The sequence below is a fragment of the Rhipicephalus microplus genome, chromosome 3 (assembly GCF_043290135.1).
Source record: "Rhipicephalus microplus isolate Deutch F79 chromosome 3, USDA_Rmic, whole genome shotgun sequence".
NCBI lineage: Eukaryota > Metazoa > Arthropoda > Arachnida > Ixodida > Ixodidae > Rhipicephalus > Rhipicephalus microplus.
This window is the reverse complement of record NC_134702.1, coordinates 25107723-25130228: the sequence shown is the minus strand read 5'-3', so window position 1 is coordinate 25130228 and position 22506 is coordinate 25107723. Positions and strand designations below refer to the sequence as shown.

At 43.6% G+C, this 22506-nt stretch overlaps 1 protein-coding gene, 1 long non-coding RNA gene and 4 other non-coding genes across 6 annotated transcripts in view; 3 read left to right on the top strand and 3 right to left on the bottom strand.

Annotated features, from left to right (window-relative positions):
- LOC119163324 (high-affinity choline transporter 1-like) overlaps nucleotides 1–9498 on the top strand; it is a 23238-nt gene extending 13740 nt beyond the window's left edge. Inside the window, exons 3-6 of the mRNA XM_037415299.2 lie at nucleotides 3124–3279; nucleotides 5461–5609; nucleotides 7953–8102; nucleotides 9355–9498. Coding sequence (XP_037271196.2) covers nucleotides 3124–3279; nucleotides 5461–5609; nucleotides 7953–8102; nucleotides 9355–9498 — 599 coding nt within the window. The remainder of the gene's footprint in view (nucleotides 1–3123; nucleotides 3280–5460; nucleotides 5610–7952; nucleotides 8103–9354) is intronic.
- Nucleotides 323–394, top strand: TRNAE-UUC (transfer RNA glutamic acid (anticodon UUC)). Its single transcript has one exon. It is a non-coding gene; the product is annotated as a tRNA-Glu (tRNA).
- Nucleotides 402–473, top strand: TRNAQ-UUG (transfer RNA glutamine (anticodon UUG)). Its single transcript has one exon. It is a non-coding gene; the product is annotated as a tRNA-Gln (tRNA).
- Nucleotides 1072–1143, bottom strand: TRNAQ-UUG (transfer RNA glutamine (anticodon UUG)). Its single transcript has one exon. It is a non-coding gene; the product is annotated as a tRNA-Gln (tRNA).
- On the bottom strand, nucleotides 1151–1222 carry TRNAE-UUC (transfer RNA glutamic acid (anticodon UUC)). The gene has a single exon. It is a non-coding gene; the product is annotated as a tRNA-Glu (tRNA).
- A 4893-nt stretch (nucleotides 9499–14391) lies between the features above and the next one.
- Nucleotides 14392–20748, bottom strand: LOC142803645 (uncharacterized). The gene is made up of 3 exons (XR_012894214.1): nucleotides 20573–20748; nucleotides 17604–17859; nucleotides 14392–15036 (listed from the first exon to the last, which is right to left on the bottom strand). It is a non-coding gene; the product is annotated as an uncharacterized LOC142803645 (long non-coding RNA).
- Nucleotides 20749–22506: the final 1758 nt, after the last annotated feature.

Sequence of the window (22506 nt, the reverse complement as noted above, 5' to 3'; positions counted from 1 at the left end):
TTTATTTATTTATTTATTTATTTATTTATTTATTTATATCTAATTCAGTACGCACGCATTAAAAGAATGCAGCTAACGTTCTGTCCTCGACTGTCGACGAGAAATCGGGCTGCCGTCGCGTGAAACCTTCCCGCAGCTGCAGCAGCGCCTTTCCTCCTTTCCCACGACTGACGCAGTTCCGCCAGCTGGAAAGGACTTATCGAGTGCGGGCGCTCGGATACATATGTTGCGTGACGTCAGGCTCACTACGTACGCACGCGTTTTGCTAGGTCGTAAATTCTGTCGAGGTAGCGTAGGCAATACGCGATCTCCCGCTCGCCGTTCCGGCGTGGTCTAGTGGCTAGGATATCTGGCTTTCACCCAGAAGGCCCGGGTTCGATTCCCGGCGTCGGAAGCAATTTGGTCTCATGGTGTAATGGTTAGCACTCTGGACTTTGAATCCAGCGATCCGAGTTCAAATCTCGGTGAGACCTCAAAAATTTTTATTTCATAACTTTATAAGCTTAGTTGAGAGGCAATTCAGATAATTGATTATAACACCAGTTAATCGTACACGAATTTTTTTCGCTGTGTGTTTTTACTCTCACGATAGCAATTACACCCCCCCCTCTCTTTTTTTTTTACTTTGTTACATCCCTAAATGCGAGTGGCTACGCCACCTTCCAAATCCCGCACCAAATGTCGTGACGTCAGCTACTAAGTATTTCGTAGTTTCCAACTAGTAAAAATGCAGTACAATGTCCACTGAGGGACCATAAGCTTAACATGCCAAGTTTCAGAAAATTTTGTTGAGCCAATGTAGCCAAAATACGCGAAATACGCGTTGAATTCCGCAACTTTATATGAGGCTATTTAGGCGCGAAACTTAAAAATGATGCTATCACCTTAATTTTATCCTCCACTAACAAACCATCTATGATGTTGAAAATCATGACGTTTGAGTTCTTACAGTACAAGTTATAAAACTAAACCGATTCGTTATTTTCCTTTAGCATACCTTTAACCAGTTTTATACGTGTTTGTCTTAAAATCGAACTTCAGAAAATTTTAAGAAGAAAAAAAAAAAGCCTGAGGTCTCACCGAGATTTGAACTCGGATCGCTGGATTCAAAGTCCAGAGTGCTAACCATTACACCATGAGACCGAAGCGCTTCCGACGCCGGGAATCGAACCCGGGCCTTCTGGGTGAAAGCCAGATATCCTAGCCACTAGACCACGCCGGAACGACGAGTGGAAGAGCGCGTATTGCCGACGCTACCTCGACAGAATTTACGACCTAGCATGTGCATACGTAGTGCGTTGGACGTCACGCTACATATGTCTCGGACTCTGCTCATTAACTGGACTAATTTATGGCGTCATTGAAGCTAGCGTAAGACTAATTATTGAAACTGAATGCATTCGCTCTATAGTTTCACTTCGGCGGCTTCGTCGGAAATCAGACACCATGCTCTAATTTTTTTTTTCCAATGAGGCAATTACTATCTTCAACGTTGGCGAAGCGATATATCAAGTGAACTAGTAGTGCCATTCAATACCATTCAATTAAACAAAAATTAATTTTCATACTTCCAAGCTTCTTTTTTTATCAACGCACCATTATCAGCAGCAGCGATCTTTTTACAATTTACCATGAGCATCATCCTAGAATATGTACGTTGCAAGACGGAAGTTATCAGCCAGCGGCGTCACAAGTACTGCTGTCTAGGGCAAACTGAAGAGCCTTGTCAGAAATTTTCACTAGCTGGGGTAAGGTGGGGTTAAATTTCTAGTTGTCTGACACCCCCATCCCTCTCGTCTATCTGGCTATACGCCAACGGCTACCTTATTCTATCCTGTACAGTAGGCCAAAACTTTAGCTAGTGCGCGCAGCGGCCACTTTTTTGTCTGTCATCGCCGTATTATGGAACGAAGTTACACAAAATTGCTTCGTGGATATGTGATTTATGGGTATACACTCGTCCTTAATTCAACTGAAACCAAATTCAGTCGTGTGGCAAATATACACAGAAAATACTGCCACTCATGCACGATATCGCTAAAGATTTAACCGACTGCGCCTCGCAAGACACCGATTTCATCACACCACCATACCGCTTTTTCCATTCCTAAGCACGTATTCATTGTGTCACCATAACAGACCACCGCTTTTCTGCACTGCGAATTGGTGGCATTATAAGCTCTATATGTTATCTATATGCTCAGGCAAAAAAAAAAGTGATTGCTACATTATCAAAAAAAAAAAAAACTACCCTTTGAAAACACCAAAGGCGAAAGTCTTTCGCGATAAGATAAATGGTGAGAGAGAAAAAGCGCAAAAGAAAAGAAAGGGGGTGGGGGCATGCAGCGGCGAGGTCACCTTGAGGTTTCCGCGCTAATTCGGTGTGCCATCGGCGTCTTCTGCGTCGTGCGTAATTTTTTTTAAAACCGGTGAAAGTGAATTAGATAGTGTTTTAAGGAATACAGATACATAAAATGTCAATATTTAGGAAATTTTACCAAGACAATGTGGCTGAAATGATCATTAAAAAAAGGTACTTGTAATGCATGACGTCACAGTGACATTCGGGTGCTGCAATTTTGGCGTGAAGTTCGTAAACCAAATTTCGGCCCTTCTCTCTTCCAATAATAGACCTATGTTGACAAAATTAACGAGAATTGGATTCCTGAAGAATAATTTAACGCTGTAAATTAGTACTTCACTTCAGTCTGTGCAATATTGGCTACCGCTGTGCACACAAGCTGCTAGTCTTTGCTTTGAGTGCTACGCCCAGCACTTTTCGCCCCACCATTCCTTTGTGAACCTCACTTTTTCGCTGAGTCGTACGGCTCGTTATACAAGTGTTTCGTGGTGTATGTCATGTTTTCATCTACGTATATAGACTGTTTCATGGATGGGTTTCAGTGTCGCCATACTGGCAGTTGACATTTGTGTTTTGCACATTTAAAGAGACTAAACGAACAATGAGACGCATTCGCATTAAAATGGTTGGGTTGGTGCATATAGGACGTTCCACGGCCTTGTTAATACCCAATGCGATATACAAAAACAAGAACACATCGGCTCAACAGCTGAAAATGGTGGCGCCCACGTACGAGAAATAGCCTGCCTTTTCGTTCGCAGGCGGCTGCTTCTTCGCGCAAAAGATTCGCATGACGAACGCGGTCACCATGCTGGACCCGTTCCAGGAGCAGTACGGCCGCTGGATGGGGCTCCTCCTCTGCCTGCCCGCTGTGTGCGGCGAGATATTCTGGACGGCCGCCATGTTGTCCGCACTGGGTGAGAGACTATATACGGAGGGGCTCGGTCATGTTAGAATGTTTTAGGTGGTCTCTCCATAACATCAGCACCGATTTTCATTGAGGAGCTTGAGCTACTGTATCTATTTAAAATTACGCCGAAAATAACGTGGAAAAAAAACTGAAATTCTGGAAAGAAGACGAGAATAGCGAGTACGCGGAAGTTCCGCACCCTCGGCATGCCGCTGTTTATTAGTCACTAAAATTATTTAGTCGTGTATTCGCACGTGTGGTGCAACTCATGCAGCTTGGTTGTTTTTGAATTGATGGTTCATTTAACATGAAACCGTAGCCGTGCGCACGAAGGGGGCTGGGGTACGCCTGCCTTCTCCCGTAGTTGATTGATATGTGGGGTTTAACGTCCCAAAACCACCATATGATTATGAGAGACGCCGTAGTGGAGGGCTCCGGAAATTTCGACCACCTGGGGTTCTTTAACGTGCACCCAAATCTGAGCACACGGGCCTGCTGCATATATATTCACCTTAATCGGAAATGCAGCCGCCGTAGCCGGGATTCGATCCCGCCACCTGCGGGTCAGCAGCCAAGTACCTTAGCCACTAGACCACCGCGGCTGGGGCCCTTCTCCCGTAGTCGTGTGAGGGAAGAGGGGTGAGAGATTACAAAGTGTGCCCTGTACGTTTAGTCAAGTGTCTTCACGTAGGTTTCTGACAATAATGGCAGCCGAAGGCCCGTGACGTTGCACTCAAAGAACTGTTTACTGGAGTAAATATGGTGCATGTTTACTTCAGCGAAGTCAGCTATAGGGACCAAAATCATCGCTTCACTTTCGTTAAATGCGAACCTTCTTAAGGTCGAGCTCAACTCGATGAGCGGAGTGATCGTCGACTGCGCATGCTCGCCCATCTCTCTCTCTCTCTCCTCTAAACATCCTTTCCATGCGGCGCTAACGTCCCCATTAAACACCCTCCCTCTTTTTTCTCTTCTCCTACACTCCTCCCCTTTCGGCTCGCAACGCAGACGCAGGCAGCCTTTGCTATAGCGAGGTGGCTTCTCGCTAGCAGAACTGGTGGCTACTTTTCGCCAAATTGGAAAATTTGAGAGGCCCGTGGCGACATGGCGCATTTCTGGCGATTTTCAGCTTAGGTCTCGACTGAGTTGTGTATTCTATACTCCGTGTCTTCACAACGAATGGGCAATATTTTTTCTATTTTTTTTCTTAGTTTTACACCCACCAGTAGAAGGCGCACTTAACACGCAATTTAGTGCGTGTGTCCTCTTTCTCGTGTATATCCCTTAATTAACCTTTACATCCTGGAGTCACTGGTGCACTGGTGCGTCCACCAGCAGCCTCCCAGCAATTTAGGTCAGTGGACTGCTTTGCGTGCTGCGAGGCGGTCGTGTTATGCTACGTTTTTAGGTGCTTTTTTTTAAAGAGCTTTGAGCGTCTTCAAAGTTTCACTCCCGAAGTGGCTAGGTGATGGTTAGGCCGCATGTTCCGCCCGCATCTTCGACTGCAGTGAATATATCTTGTCGACTTCTTCACTGCTGCAGCACCCTCTAATTGTATGATGAATTTAAATTTGTTATTAACATTTTTTTCGGCACGCCTGCCGAAAAAGTCGGGAGTCTATGGACAGCCTTCTGTAACTACAGTGTGGTGAATGTATACAGCGTAAGCATGACCGCACAAAAATCGTTCTGCGGGCGTTGCGATGATTACGCATTACTTTCGAATTTATTTCCGTGCTTTATAATTAAATTCTTCGATTATCTGACTCACAATACTACTGCAGCGAAACTCTCTGAATCTGCAGGAAGGCTGCGCACGGTGTGCCTCTCTTGTAGCGACATCTTGTATCCGCTACAACTGAAACGATTGCAAACATTCGTCGTGAGGTGCTAGCATCCAGGGAGGCTGCCCGTGCATGCACGCCCTTTCACAGTGCTCCCATGGTGAAGTGAATGATGTGACTGCCATTGAAAAACGTCCAAAAAAAACTTAGTTTGTGAATTCTACCGCGCTCCACGGGGCTTTACAGAATTTGGAATTTTTATCATTAGGCACGCCACACATGTGTATATTGGCAACCTTTTTTTTTTTTGGCGACCTTTGTAGAAAAATGGCGACTTTTGACGATATTTCACTCGTTGTTTGGCGAATTTCACTCGAAAATCAATGGCAACCCTGGTTTTCCAGGAGACACGGCGGGAGCGATGATGGATGTGGACTCGAAGCTCTTCATCGTCATCGCCGCCACGACCATATTCTTCTATACGGCTCTCGGAGGCCAATACTCGGTCGCCTACACCGACGTCTTCCAGTTATGCATCACGATCGTATTCATGGTGAGGATACGGCTGTTGTTTGATGCGTTAGCGTTATATAACCATATTTATTTAATTTTTTTACAATGAGACCGTTGCAGGGAGGGCATATATATATAATATAAACTAGAAAAAAAGCTTCATGCAATCGTTTTGTAGCATGCAAAACAATAGGTAATCAATGCATCAACAGTATAGTAACAATACGAACGGTGAGACTACAAATCATGGCAAAAAAAGAAGTGCTATAGTTACAGCAATTATGATGACGTGGCACGCATGACACCTATAGGTTATATTAAATGCAAACTCCGGACACGCGTTACAAAGAGACGACAACAACAACAAAAAAAACAACACTAATGCTCACAGAAATTGCTCAGCATGTACGCACACTGTCAATTTTCATGAAAAGCAACACGCCAGTGCGTGGCCGGTGCTCTGTGGAGGTAGAGTAACTATATATATGCTACCTTTAGGTAGCATATATAAATACTCTATATGCTACCTAAATGTAGCATATAGAGTAACTCTATGCGGAGGCTGCATACAGCCCCACCAACCAACGGCTGCAGAAATTGCGTCCCCCTTTGCACGGCCCGTTATCAGAACGGAGCGGCTATGTAATCTAGCAGCGCTTGTACAACGGCAATTAACGACTCGTTATTTTGTTTGCATATAGACAGCGCCAGAATCTGACGTGCTTTCTTTGGCTGTTGGTTGGTGGTGCTAGCACGTAGGCAGCAGCCGCAGAGCGCATGCCATGCGTGTTCTTTTTCATGAAAATTCACAGTGTAAATCAACTTCTATACCACTTCCTCTGAGAGCATATTTAAAGATGAATCGTTAGTAATGGGACTCAGTTCCATTCTCTTATGGTTTGCTGGAAATATGAATATTTAAAGTAATTTGACAAGGCGTACATGCTTGCACAGTGTTGTATGCTTCATAGGATGCATGTAACGCTGCGGAAGCTTCTATACGCAGTGAGTTTGGTAAACAATAGTCACATGGCCTCTCTTGAAACTCTCTAAGACGACGTAAGAGAGCTTCTTTTTCTTCTCCGTTGATTGTGTTGATCCCGCACTATAAGGCTTTCCTCAACCAACGTGGTTGGGCATTGCCTCCGGCATCAGAGGAATTCGAAGCTCATGCTGGTCTGCCTACGAGATCGGCGCAGCGTTTGACCGAGCGACGATGCCGTGCGACGACGTCATCGTGACGTCACGATGACTTCACAAGTGTCGGCAACGTGTCGCGTCACGATGACATCACAAGATTACGTCGTCGCGTGATGATTTTCTTCATCGCTCATGTTGCGTGAGTTTGTCTGAAGCCTATACGTGACGCGTAATATTGGCGAAAGGCAAAGTATTCTAACAAGTGAGGGGTTGTTGCTGGCTATCAAGGTAATTAAATTCAGAAATATGTTTTTAGTGAAATAAGTCGGAGTTCAACAAATGGCCTTGCTGATGATAACTGCTTCTGCCTATATACATAAGCGTGCGAACGGGAGGGGAGCAGAGGGGTGGCCGGGCGCCCCCTAGTCGCCTAAGTGGGGGAATAGAGGGCGCTGTCTGCCCCATACATTGACCTAATAGGGAGGGGGATGCTGAAATGACCCCCCCCCCCTAAAAAGAAACCTTACTCAGGTCTATGTGGCTTAATGTTGGCCGTCGACGTCAAGAAGGTAACTGGAGGTTACCAAACAGTCCCAGTCCCAGTCCTTTGGAGGACTCTGGTAATGCTGACACATTTTTACCACGAGTCATCGCAAATTTTGCTTTCTTGGTTGGCTGTTTCTGCAAAATGCGTAGTTGGCCATCTCGAAGTTCAACCGTTTGGCTAATCAGTGCGCAGGCTTTGAGAAAGCGCATTGGAAATTATGAAGACGATTGCCATCAGAAGCTGTATACAAGATTTCACGTTTGTGATATTTGCTAGAAACAATAAACATTATGTTGACGCTAAAAAGTCATGCCTATTTATTAACTAGTGCATAAACATATCATCCCTATCATCGAAGCGTCGTACGCATGCGTATGTAGACGTGTATCTTGTTTTTCTTGCTTATGTATTGTTTTGTTCCGGTAGCTTGTGTTTTTCTTCCTGCATTAGGTTCGTAAAATAATTGTCACAAAATGTTTGTACTCATTCCTGCCTCTTCGTCACATCTTCTCTGAGGTCTGCTAGGGGTATTTTTCAGAAACTCAGAGTCCCTTACGCAATCGCCAGAGGCGATCTCGAAGGCGACAGCCAACCTTTTTTTTAATGAGGCATCCAAGCCTTTCGCCTCCAAAAATAATAAGCGTTCTTGTGATTGCTGTCACGATTTGACGCCGTACTAAAACGTCTCGCTTGCAGTGGATTTGCGTACCTTACGTCATGAAAGGGCGCGCCGTGGGAACCGTCAGAGGTCCCGAGACCGACTGGGTCGGCAAAGTCTCGCTCTCAAAAGCGGGCCAGCTGCTCGACGACTTTCTCATGACCGCCCTCGGAGGCATACCGTGGCAGGTGGGTACTACATACGAAGGCACGCCAAATTTGACAAGGTGCTATTGATTGATTGATTGATTGATTGATTGATTGGTTGGTTGATTGATTGATTGATATGTGGGGTTTAACGTTCCAAAACCACCATGTGATTATGAGAGACGCCGTCGTGGAGGGCTCCGGAAATTTCGACCACCTGGGGTTCTTTAACGTGCACCCAAATCTGAGCGCACGGGCCTACAACATTCCCGCCTCCATCGGAAATGCAGCGGCCGCAGCCGGGACTCGATCCTGCGACCTACGGGTCAGCAGTCGAGTACCTTAGCTACTAGACCACCACGGCAGGGCTGATTGATTGATTGATTGATTGATTGATTGATTGATTGATTGATTGATATGTGGGGTTGAACGTCCCAAAACCACAGCAAACCCACCACCGTAGTGGAGGGCTCCGGAAATTTCGACCACCTATAGGGTTCTTTAACGTGCGCCCAAATCTTGACAATGCGCTGTAATTAAGGGCTACATATAGTACAGACTTAATTGCGATATCTTGTCATATGGTCAGGAACGCAGAACAGCCAACTCTACAAGCACGATCGTGTATATAGTCACGGAACCGATTCAACCAGTCAAGTTCGGTTCATATTATCTTAATGTGACTCTAAAGGCAAAGAACGTTTTATGTCAGCCTTCAAAGGCCAATGTTTGAGATCGTGGAAAACGTCAATTTTATAAACAATAATGCTCAGCAGATAAAAAAAAATGCCCCCCGTAGAAAACACTAGCCGCGGTGGTTTATGGTTATGTTATTCTGAACTGCTTAACCGAAGGTAGCGGGGTCGTATCGCGGCCGAGTTTCGATGAAGGCGAAGTGCTACACACCCGTGTACTTATAGATTTAAAAGGACTTAAAAAAAAACGACGTGGTCCATGTTTCCAGTGTCCTGTACTACGCACCGTTTCTTATAATCATATCGCAGCTTCCGGACGTTAGCACCTGGAGTTAATTTCCCGAAAGAGCCGTTACATGGTGGGCGGATTTACAATACCGCACGTGATTCAATTACACCCAACTAATATTAAAGGGATTATTTACGTGATGCTCAAGCAAAGACATGCAGGTAATGGCGGCAATGTATACCGGTTTAACAGAGTTATCTCCTTAAGCGAACCATCCTGCAGACAAATCCTACAACCCCACATATCAATCAACCGTCTTTAGCCTATATCAAATGGCAGTTTCACGGTGTTTTGTGTTGCTCCATTGCAGGTATATTTTCAGTGCGTACTGGGTTCCAACAGCGACTTCGCCGCTGAGATGCTATCTTACGTGGCTGCTTTAGGCTGCGTCTTTATGGCCGTTCCACCAATGGTCATCGGAGCAACGGCTAAGACCACTAGTACGTATCGATGAGAATCAATCGGAAGCACTGCTCACCATTTGTGGGCGTTTTCCATATTCTATACGTTTAACAAGCTTGTGTAAGTTGGTTATCATTCGTGTCGCTGACGCGTAAGGTTGTACTGAGCAGTTCACTGTTAAAAGGAACACCGGAGCACGTGGCGTCTACCCGGCGCCATCTAGCGGCTGCGACGTGTTTCAGGCAGGCGCAGTCAGCGTTGTTGGTGGTGCTCTTTCGTCGTCCGCTAGTCTTGGCTGTAGTGCTTTGAATCGTCTCAGAGCAAGCCATTCATGCGACAAAAGATTTCGTGACACATCCGCTCGTTTTTCCGCGCAATTTCCCGCGCGGACTGTACTGTACGTCTACAGAGTAACATACTCATAAGAACGTAACGAGTTGAACGAATTCCAGAGTTGAATACTCTACTGCCACACACCGCTTGTTTCTTTCTATTTTTATATTACCGCCCCATACAGATGTAACTGATGTCATACGCAAAGAGCACTCGCATGACTGGCAACCATATAGATATCGCTTAAAACAGGTGCAACATTGAATCCAATGCAAACGCCTGTTTGCTGACGAAAAGTTTCATCTTGCCAACCAATGACGGTAGATAAAATTTTGCGTCAGAAAACAGGCGTTTGCATGGGATCCAAAGTTGCACCCGTGTTAAGCGATAGCTATTTGAGCCGCGTTAACAGGAAGCTTAGGAGCCACCTCGGTTAACGTATCCGCTATGTTTGTAGGTATATATGTTGATGATTACCTGATGATTTCTGATAACGACCACAATCAAAGCCAGCTGAGCGACAGGATTATAAGATGTTTTCAGGATAGTGGTTTTGGTATTCGGTTCACCTCCGAATTAATGGAGCAGCAGCTGCTGCAGTTTCTTGATTTACGCCTGCTGTCCACTCTACAGCATGTATGATGGAAGTACCAACCCAGATAAAAAAAAAACAGCTGTTACATGCTAACTCAGCGCACTCAAAACTCGTATAAAATGGCAACATCTTTTCTACTTTGTGCTCTTAATTCACAAAGTCATGCCAACATCAGGCTCTAGACAGCTTCAACAGCCAGCTTCTTAGGCTGAAGACGGCCGCTTATGGCAACGCTGCGATCACGACTGCATGCAATTAGCTCATAAAGTGTGTTAATGCCAAAAAACGCGGGATCCTGAAATGAGCGCATAACTAGCGCCAGCAATTTCGTTGTTGTACCTGCACCGCTTTCCCCATGGTCTCAAGATTGTTTCCAATCGGTACAAGGTTGATTTGGTGTTTTCCGCCCCCCCCCCCGAAGATTGGAAGGAATTGCCCACTTAGCATAAACAAAAGCACGTTCATCAGTAAATGTTGGATGCACAACTAACCATGTCCACAACTTCATAACTTGCATTATAGGTATTGTGTATATGATACTTTTGTCATGCGGTAAAGTTTACGTGGGACAAAGTGGGAGGTGCATCAATATAAGACTGCAAGAACACCCACGCTCGCTCTCCTCTGCTAATCCTACTAGTTATCATCTAGCCAACCATAGCCACTCGTGTGGACGTAATCCACATTTCAATGACACCGTCATTCTGTAACGCCATTATGATAAAAAGACAAGAGAAACAATGCAAGCTACGCTAGTGCACAAAACCGAAATCCGTTCAGCCTTTTAGGGTGCCGTTAAATGTTGACTCCCATAGTAGAGTACTAAGCACTCTAAATCGTTAACCACTTTTTCTAAACACACAGCTTTTCACATCAACCAATTAAAAAAGAAGTGCATTAGTCAAGGGTCTATAGACCTTTAATTTAAAGAATTAGATTATCTCCGGCAAACGCGCATAGTACAGTGCCACTTCGTATTGCTTCTATCTGCTGTATACCTTTATGTTGCTCATGTTTTCCACGAGGCTGTTTTCGAGCTGATATTGCCCCGACTTTTGGTGACAATGACTTGGATGATGCTGGGTATATAGGTGGCGTTTTTCCAATAAATTTTTGTTGTGAGTGCAGCGCTTGCCCTGTCTTTTCTCGTTCGTCTATTCGTTCTAACGCTGCCCCATTCAATTCATTGTGAACCTTAAACCAACTAGCCCACCTTTCCGTTATTCTGCAACACCCACTGCGCATGCTCGGCTCGTCTCGTGCCTCGTCTCGTCTCCCTTGTACGCGGACGGTGTGTATTATATGCGGCAGAGCACGCGTCCGGAATTCAGTCGAGGGTGTTTCGTCTACGTCAAATACAACGACGGCACCTGTGTAAAAAGGACACGTCTCCGCTTGCGTGTATACGTTATTGCAATAAAGTTCGCTGCTCGTATACGATGTTAACGTCAGGATAGTTCAGAATACGGATGCATCGCCACCGTGTATTGTTTCATCAAGTAAAAGTGCGGAAGAAGGTTGCGCCACTGTTGTGGCTGAAGAGAGACATTATCGTGAAGAGCATTAATCTCTACTGCGGTTTTAAACACTTAGTGCAGGTGGTACAATTAAGGCTGTGCTCTCCCATAGTAGAGTAGTGGTGCTTTCCTGATTGTACATGCACCCTTTGTAGTCGTGAAGCTCGATGTTTTTGTCATGTACTTTATCCTTGGTTGGAAGTCAATAAACTTCTCCTTGCTGCTCTCCCATAGTAGAATACCAAGTACTCTAAATCGTTAACTACTTTTTCTAACCAGGTCCACGGGACGGCTTTATGCTCTCCCATAGTAGAGCACCAAGTACTCAAAATTGTTAACCACTTTTTCTAAACACACAATCGAAACACGTTTGGTGGGAAGGCTTCATGCTCTCTCATAGTGGAGTATTAAGTACTCTAAATGGTTAACAGCTTTTCTCTAAACACGTGAAAACGAGGATGAGGCCCACGGGACGGCTTTATGCTCATCTATAGTATAGTGCCTATAGTACTGCAGATACCTAGTACAGCACATACGAGTGACCGATGACTTCGATCACACCCCTTATTGTAAAAGCGCTTCTGGCAAATCAGTGCAATTATCTAACTTGAGAGCAAAATCTTTCAAGCTGGATTTCTGAGGGGGGGGGGGGGGGATTGCACACATCTTTGCGAAGTGATTCATGACAAGTGGGCGAAGCACGGTGTAGTTAAATCACCCGACCAGTCGCAAACGTAAATCAGTGACAACGCTAGTGTGCAATATATATAGAATGTTTTATTAGTCATATCATAACTCGTTTGTTGAGCTGAATTGTGCATTTTGTTTTGCCGTCATTATTACTGATTTGTGGTCCGTAAAATGTAGAGTCAATGTTTCTTCAATGGCATCTAGCGTGGAGTTGGCGAAGACGAGGTTTATGCACGTTTTCTTTATATATAGGTATTCGTAGAGAGATAGAGATATGCGTTTTCCAGATACTTCAACCACGCCTGACTGTTTCGTTTCTTCACTTATAGGTCGGTGTTGTATGAGGGCTTGCTTATCAGCTTTCGCTTTATGTGCACGTCGATGGCTGCGTTGTTGGGTATGTCAATAGGAGGGCGTTGATTGCAGCGTTTTCTGAATGTCTTTCAGGACGTTGACCACTTGATATTTGATTCGGTACGGCCCGTTACCACACACTAAACCAATTCTGACCCTTAAGGGTGTAAATGAGCTTGTCGCCAGACGAACACCCTTTGCTCCCTATTGGGTGTTCAAAAAAGGGTGCTGAGAAAGGGTGCAGAGCTCAGCACCCTTAAGGAAAGGGTGCAGAGCAAAAATTTTGAAGGGTGTAATGAGTGCACCCTTTAAAAAAAGGTGCTGTGATGTCATAACACCCTTTCAAATGGGTGCTGGAAGGGTGCTCCACATCGACGTACCAGTGGGCCAAATCTAGGGTTGACGCTGGAGATGGCTAAAAATGCAGATTGCTGTATACTCTGTAGACCGTGCTGAGTGACAGCCCACATACAGTTTGTTAGTACTTGAACACATGTACTAAGTCGTCCATTCCACCCTGAACACGTGCACCACGCACGCGGCCGGCCCTCCACAGAGTGCCTTCCGCAGGCGCTTATGAAACTAGCACTGAAACACAGTGACAGCTCTAGGTGGGGCTTTTGCATCATCGTCTTTTAAAACACAGTGTCTCTGCAGTGAAGCTACTGGTAAGTTGGCTCCAGTGTTTTGCTTTCTCTATGTGTAGGCAAATAGATAATCCGGCACTGTTATCGAGAAGTGCTGCAATTGTGCCTTACCCTGTCCAGGTGCTGTTCATGTTTTCGTTTTTGGCTGCTCTGGATAGAACAAGCTGCACTTCTAAAGAACAGTGTCAAATTTTAGATAAGCTGGTACTGTTGCAAGAGCAAAGTTAGCTTCACCACAAAGGAAGTCTGATTTGGCGAAACCAAGTTCTCCAGCAGTCAACAAAGTGGAGGCCCACTTACAGCTGTCTGTACGTTTGTGTACTAGTTACCAAAGTGCCCTCGAGAAGCGCTCGGCAGAGTGCCGGATGCATGGTGCAATGTTCAAGGTGGAAGTAGACAATATGTAAATATATACCTTAAAGCAAGCTGTATTGAATAAATATGTGTGTTTTAAAAATCATGAAATTGATCCCAGAGTGCGTATATGGCCTGTGCTACCCATTTTTGGTCCAGAATGAATGTAATCTATTCAAGGCCCCTTGCTGCGCACATGCATGCACAATTTATGGATGCTTGGTCATCATACAGACATGCATGCCTGCAAATTAAAAATTCACAAGTTTTGAATACTGGTGATTATTTCAAATGCCATATACTCACTTTGAAAGACACACAGATAATATGCACTAAATACAGAACCTTACCACATTGCGCTCTTTTAAATTATGTGTAGCAGACGTGAGCTTTTATGCATGTGAGAATGCAAGATATTAGGCCCCAACAAAAATTTGACAAATAAATTAACATGATGCCAATAGTCACTATTTTATTGTACATAGCATACAACCGAAAAAGATTGACAATAGTAAACATGAGCTATGACCTTCTGCATCGATTGTAATGGTGAGATCTTGGTGAGTGAGGATCAATCTTCTGTTTTTTCAAATCTTTTTTTCTTACGAGTAGACATCTTTTTTGTGACGAGACTTCTTTTTTAACTTTTAGCATTCTGACTTCCCTCCTTGCATAGTAGGTAACAAATAAATTATTTAGAACAACAAAATATAAGTTAGAGGCACCAGCAGTGCAAAGGCGCTTATTGAGGGTGTTGCCGGTGCCCACCAAATTGAAAAAGAAAATAAATAGGAGAGTAGGTGTGTGGTAAAACATGTGGGCTTATATAACATGCTTTGGTCATCATGCTAAAAGCCTTGACTACAAACTTGCTCAAGGCCTATTTACAGCTCTCCTTTTATATATGTGTGTGTGTTTCTAAACTTGTGTGTTACAAAATCACAAATATTGGCAAAGTAATGCAAGTGGTGTTGGATTAATATAATGTGATCATTCAAACACTTGCACAATCCATCTTCAGTTGCCCAGGCGACTTTGGTTCCTTTTACAAAAGTGTGGACAGGGCGCTCCTTCTCTACAGCACATCCGCACCCGGAAGCCTGAAATAAAGACAGAAGTAATCACTAAGAGTTTCACAAGACAGACTGTCCAAGATACAATATGCATTGTCATGCTGTAGTGTTCTTAGTTCGATGTGAGTAGAAGTCAGCATCAAAATTCGCTTTGTTTTCAACGGAAAACATGCTTGTTGGAGGTCCCCCAGGTAAAAAACTGTGTAAACAACTTGACAGTACCTGTGAGCCTACAGAGGGTAGCACGTACAACAGATTTCACATAAAAAACAAACAGCATAGTAGAAAGGAAATTTATACACAAGAAACATCTGAGCAATGATTCAGCATGATGCACACGTGAAACATGAGTTAGGTTTGAGTAAAAAAGCTATTCATCAAGTGATTGCGCACATCCGATTTGCACAAATCGAATAAGGCACTGAAGTTAATTAGGGTTTTTAAAGAATTGTAAAGTGCCAATAAGCAATATTCTAGTCTAGCTCTACAATAGCGTGTCATGTATGTAGTACTAGTATTTGCCTGTTAGGTATGCTATAGTCATGAACATATTCAGTTTTCCTAATACCTAAAACTTATTATGTTGCAGTCCAGCTGTTCATGTTCAATAAATAATTGTTTATGATAGCATTTAGGTTACAAAATTGATGCTAAAAATTTGGCAGACCCCACATACTTTGAGAATCGATGTTATGCAAAACACGCATAACATGTATTTTAATTTTTTTATTGAGCGATCTTATAAAGTGGAGCTCAATATAAGTACTAATTCTCGCACACACATACGTTAAACAGCCGCACATGTTTCATTTATTATGGGGAGATGTCACACCTTTGACAACATTAGCAGTTATTTGCTGTTTCGTAACGATGCCAACAGAAACATGGATATTAGCCACACTAGAAGTGGTAGGCTGGTATGAAGCACTGGTGTTTGCGCTGGCACTCGCGACGATGGTAGCCCTCAACACTGCTACACAAATACTTCACAGGATGGTGCCTGACTACAATTGACTTTGACTCGACCTCACGGCTGCATCATAGGAGTGCACATGTAATAGTTATAAAATTTGATAGCCAGTACTGCAACGGCAGTTGATGTTACACAAACATTTGAGACTATTTGGAAAGTATAACCGAGGCCGGGCATGGCTCTGTGGTAGAATACTTAATTACTAAGCAGAATACTAGGTTTGGATTCCTGCTAGGACACTTGACTTTATTCTTTGCATTCATTTAGTCAATGCTGCCTATGTCAGCTTTTTAACATGATAGCGTTGAAGAGCTCGTGTCGCAGAAAACCCGCCGCCGGCGTCTGCCCCGGTGGTTGTGAGCGAAAAATCATATGTGCATCTGTGACCGAAAAATCAAGTTACCTAGTTTCCAGAAACTCAAAATTCCTACTTATGACCTAATGGAGGCACGCTAATTGCTGCAAAACAAAACCCCCAAGTTGACTACTAGACACTCAACACAGGGCTTAACACACGGAAGTCTATTGACATCGGCCAAAAATTAACGTTAGATGTACAGCGCTATTCCATTTCCCCATTTCATGAACTACACAATGCCATGATAATTGTACCCTGGTATTTTTGGTGGGCTATATCGCACAAAAAATACAAGGATTATGTCAAAAGAATGGCATCAAATTTTACCGGCATGTCATCGAAATAGAGACACAGGCTACTAGTCTTATTTTTAATGCTAAGAGCATTTAAGGTAAAGGCATTGAAGATAGCTGGTGGCCCTTTTCACTATCTAGGTATCAATTTTTCACTATCTAGGTATCGAAATTCTGCCATGTCAGTCATAGTTTACTCACATTGCAAGCTCAAGAAAAGTGTGGCTCTGAAGGCATCAACACAGCGTTTTGCCAGATCTTTTAAGAAGGCAGTCTTTAAAATTGCTAATGTTTCCAATTTTTTTTTGCTATAAATTTCGTGCTTTGCATTCAAATGTACCTCCATCCAACTTGTTTTTTTTTGCATTCATGCTCTAACTGCTCACCTTGTCTTGTCAAGTGTTCGTTGACATAAATAGGACTACTTGATCTAAAAGGAAAGGCCACTGTAGACAGACGTAAGTTTTTTGTCTTATCCAGAACATTTCATTTGTAACATCGTTCATAATGCACTATTATTTTTTTTCAAACTAGGCTTGTTTGTTCCTACTCTGTCTGCAGTGTCAATATCACGAGTAATGGTTTTTCCATCATCGCCCGAAAATTTCGGACAGCGTCAAAAGAAAACCCTCATCTGAGACGCCTTTGATGTCGGATAGTTCAACCTTGAATACAGTGTAAATTCTTCAATTTTCATCTGAAGTTGCTTATTTTCACCTGGAAGTTTTTTGTGCCTGTTTCAAGGTGCGACAGGCTTTTCATGCAAAGCCTTTATTTCTAAAGAGAGCGCGTTGACACTGTCACCACCTTCATTCCACACTTCTTCAAGGACCAAAGTTCAGTATGAATTTTGTGCTTGAAATCCTCTGTTTACCATGACAAACAATTCACAGGAAACATTGGTACTCTTGCTTGGCAGGAGTGCATGCAGTAATACTAACACAATTAAAGCAGGAAATAAGTGTCTCACCTGTGCAAAAATGATTTTGGCAAGCACTGTGAAGACCACACACACTGCTGCCAAACTGAGGAGAATATGAAGAGCACTTCATATAAGTAGGCAGCGTCCAGTAGCTTGGTGAGGCACAGCGCATAAGCAGGTTGAACAGAGCTGATGCTTGGAACAATGGTTCAGAGTTCGCTGGTGCTTGGGCTTCTTGACCTTGTCAGGAAATTTCCTTGAGCAGCCTCACTCAAATGAAATGACAGACCGTGCCGAAGAATTTCTGCACCAGTGCAAAAAAATTATTTTAGTGAGGTTTGTCTAGACTGCATGCGCTGCTTGCCGAATTGCAGTGAATGGCTAGAAACGCATGGCCAACATATATTTAGTGGCACGCAACTGAGAAATACAAAAAGGGCATGCTGCAGTATAAATACAACGAAAAACATGCTGCTGCAGAGCTTTTCATGTCGATGTCATACATGTGAATTTTCATTCACCTTTATAGCTCACTCATGCACGAAGATGAAGTTAGAACTTTTAGATGAAGACACCCCCTTTTAGCTGTATCGACTGCACGTAATTAAGAGATAAGCATGCGTGAGTAATGCTGTTGCCTGCAATCAATAAATTCTTTTCTTGAAGCTGACCAAATATATGCACGAGTGCATCCATAGAGGCACATTTGCATTTCTGTAGTTATGATACCCATGTGATGTGTTTCTTAAGTAAATGCCATGCAATATGCACCATATTTTATTCCGTAAAATTGCAATACCACTACATATACATGTCCATATGCGCATATGCATCCACTGCAGATAAAGCATAAAATTAAAGCAATACTGACACATGAATTTTTTACCAAGGTAGTGGAGGGCTCCAGAAATTTCGACCACCTGGGGTTCTTTAACGTGCACACAAATCCGAGAACACAGGCCTACAGCATTTTCACCTTTATCGAAAAAGCAGCCAGCAAGGCCGGAATATCATCCTGCGACCTTCGGGTTAGAAACCGAGTACCTTAGCGACCAGACCACTCCGACAGGACTTCAATCTCCCTGTTCCCCCGTATAGGCTGATAGACCGTCTTTGCTGGTCTGGCTAACCTCCCTGCCTTTCCTTCTCTACCATTTATTCTCATGAGTTCAACGAATAAGGCTTCCTTCAAACGGCTAACATTCGGACGTTTATAATTTGCCTGAAATTGAGTTCACCAAATGAATATTGTGTGCTGCTTCATAGTGATAATTGATCTAAATTGTTCTGGTTCGCTAAAAAGGCACTACTCCTCACTTCTAATCAAACAGCACAAGCTGTCTAATGACCATAGGGGAGGAAAAGTGGAAATGCTAAGACAAAACATCAATCTTGAACCCCATGCCATCACAATGAAGCAGGCAATCTTCTGCAATATTGACCGGCAACCAGGATCTCAGACACTGCAGATAGCTACATAACGTAATGATTTCCCAACATGACGTAAAGGCAGCAGAATCACATATTGCCTAACCTGCTTCATTATGATAACGATGAGACAATAACGTTATTGGCCTCTGTATGCTAATAACAATTTACCTTGCATATCATGTGACATTAACATTCAATACGACGTCATGAATCTTGCATCCTACCATGTGGTCTAAGTACCAACAAGGCGGTCTTAGTGACGTTGGTGCAAGGCAGTAAACAACAATCACTTGGTGAACATTATTTTTGATATTATTCAATTGGTCTGATGCGTACATCTTCAAAAAACGGCAGTTTAGATTTGTTCATTCTTAGATAATTACAATGTCTAAGTTTGCATGTCAGCAGCAACATATGCACGCATACTGTGATGTATAACCTTATTGTCTTTTGAGCAATAAATTAGGCATTCATACACTGCACATATCACAGGTCACTTGTAAATCTGCAGCGAGGTCATAAAGAATTTATGATATCAGATAAAGCATTACACTTGTATTCGAAAGTGTCATTGGAAGTTTTGGTATAACTTAGTTTTAGAATGTTTGTAGACGTATAGGTATTCGGCAAAGTTTTAACTCTAAAGCGGGCTGCAGCGCCCACAATTCTTTTACAAACCAGAAGAATGCAATGATATATGAGCAGGGGGGAACAAGCAGTACCACCAAAATTGCACTCGAACGAGTGAACTACTGCTCAACCTAGCGCTTGCACAGCTAAGGTACGTATATTCGGCCACTCATAGAGAAAATGTATTGACCCAGGCGTATTTGCACGCTTTGAGAACCGCACCTACAGCACGCTGTGTCAAGTTTACGCACACTTAATTAAGCTGAATATCATGGTAATTTAATGTTATACGTGCCCGGTGGATGCAAACACATTTGGTCACACAGGAAAACACATCTACCTTATAGTAGTCACACACATTTAATGATCATGTAGCTGTTGAAAAGAGGACGAGTAACATATAAAACTTTCTTCATATACTTCTTTGGCACAGAAAACGAACAAGGCCACGTAAATACCAACGCGGACACCACGTTATTCTTCTCCATTCTTCCAAATTAAATACGGAAAGATCTAATTCAACGCGAATCACCGGAATACTCCAACGCACGCGACACACCGACGACGCTTACGGCTTCCATGCGCCGTCCCCGAACGGCGTCCGACGGCATTGCAAAAATATAGTGATTCATAGCGTGAAGAGCATCGCCCGCCGACTAACAGCCACACAGCGCACATTGCTTTAACCTCCTTCCCCACAGAAAAAAATTCATCCGCGCGTAACGTCCCTGAGCTTAGACTTGAGCCTAATGAAATCAGACACGCCAGCAGGCTCGCTACGTTAATAAAAACTCACTTATCGTCTACCAGCTAGAAAAACCTTAGTTCACAACGTTATTATACTATAGCGCTTTCGGTGTTAACCGCGGGAGGAGCATAACAGCCTGGATCGGGCACGCCGCGGCCTGGCCGGAGAAGCAAAAAACAAAGCGTCGACAGCAGAAACATCCACCTACCTTTTTAGTTTGGCGAGCGCTCGACGGTACAAAGCAGCCGGTCCTCTCTTGAGTATAGTGCATCTTCGTAACAAGCAGCACCGATAGAACACGAAAGACAGCGCAAGCACACTTTGAACAACATAAAAAATCGACTTTAAACGCTCGGCACACGGCCGTTGCGGCCTCCAGGAAGATACCGCCATTTTTGTCCTGCTGACGCCACCGATCCGCATTTGCGCACATAACTTTTTATATGATAAGTAAAAAGATTATTTCTGCTTAAATTTTAAGTAAAAATAGTGAAGGTAGAAGATACGCTAGTGCGTATTGCATAGAATATTTTTTTACCTTTGAAAATGACAAAATCACATTACGCGTATTGGCGCGAAATTTGAAATGTGAAAGAACGCGCGAAATTTGAAACGTTTGCTTGCTTGTGTATTTCTTGTACCGATACCTTGTTAACATCTGTACATTGGTTGAGTGGTTAAGCTGGCTGTTAAAAACAGGGTCAAAACGGTTGTATATTAGTACAAAGTACAGGCAGCAAGCAAAATTTGTCACATCAAAATAAGCGTATTAGTTGGCAAACAATATTTTAGCTGTCTTTAGTGAATTTTCTTTAGGAAAATATTTTAGTCAAGGCTCATTTCAACTTGCTTTGAAGAATATTTCTATGAATAAAATCAAGAAAACGTTTCTTTAATGTTATAATATTAGAACGTCAAAGTCCATAGCCCGCCATAAAAATTGGTAACACGTGTCAACTGATACATTGTAAGGTTAACAAATATTTGTACAACACAAAAACTGTTTTATCTACCACGGTATTGTTGGTTTGTATTTCTTTGCATCAACAAATGTATGATTTATATATACTGTCATGGACGAAGCTTTGTTTTCAGTGTTAGGCGCAAACGAGGCTATGTGTAAGTCACAATCCTGTTGTAGCTCTACAAGCTGCGTACTCCGCCATTGGCTAGTGAGCTTGTAGCGCATGGCTTGGTCAGCGCCGGCCGTGAGGCGACAAGAAAGAGGCAGCAAGAATGCAAGAACCAGTGCAGAACTTACGTTCAGCCGGGCACTATCGCTATTCAGATATCAGTTACTGCGGTGGGGCTATTAATGAGACCATGGTGTCTAACCAGTAGACATCTAAAAGCTGTTGGTTATGCTCTATGACCACGTTACTCACAAAGCTTTGTCGGCGACTGTGCACCCTAATGGGTGCTCATCAGCACCCATTAGTTGTTGCACCCTTTTTGCACCCTATTTTCCACCCTTTTGATGTGTTCACCCTTTAGGTTCCGCTTGTAGGGTGCTGAGACGCGAATAGGGTGCTCAAAGGGTGTGTTTAGGGTGTCGGCACCCTTTTTGCACCCTTAAGGGTCAGAATCGGTTTACTGTGCAGGCGTTAAATGTCTGATGCTTGTGAACGTGAGCCGCGGAGCGATTCATCGCTGCTTCCCGAGCTCTCACCTCTGGGGTAGCTTGCTGTCTGCGTAGACATTGAGCCACTACATGGCGCGCTCTCGACTGCGAAGTAGCAGCTTGTTGTCGGTTAATTGATAATTAGCTACCCAATATATATTTAATTATTCAAATAGATCAATTTACTCTTAGACAAGGCATACAGTCATTTTTTTTCTTTTTGTCGAGCCCGTTGGCGCACATGTCATCCACTCCGTAATAAAGTGGATGCTGATAGCATACATCCAGATGCTGGTAGAAAAGAAGGTAGTGACTCAGAGAGGGTCAAGCAGAGGAGGTCAGAGGCGAAGCTACGCGGTAGAGCGGAGCAGGTGGTGCGGAGAGAAGGGAAGAGCATCAGTGAATGTGCTTGTGAAAAGAGTCGACCTATACATAGGTGGTGCTGGTGAGAGAGAGGAGAGCGGTGGTGGAAGCAGATGAAAGGTAGGCTGATGTTGCCGGCCCCACTGAATAATCAGCCA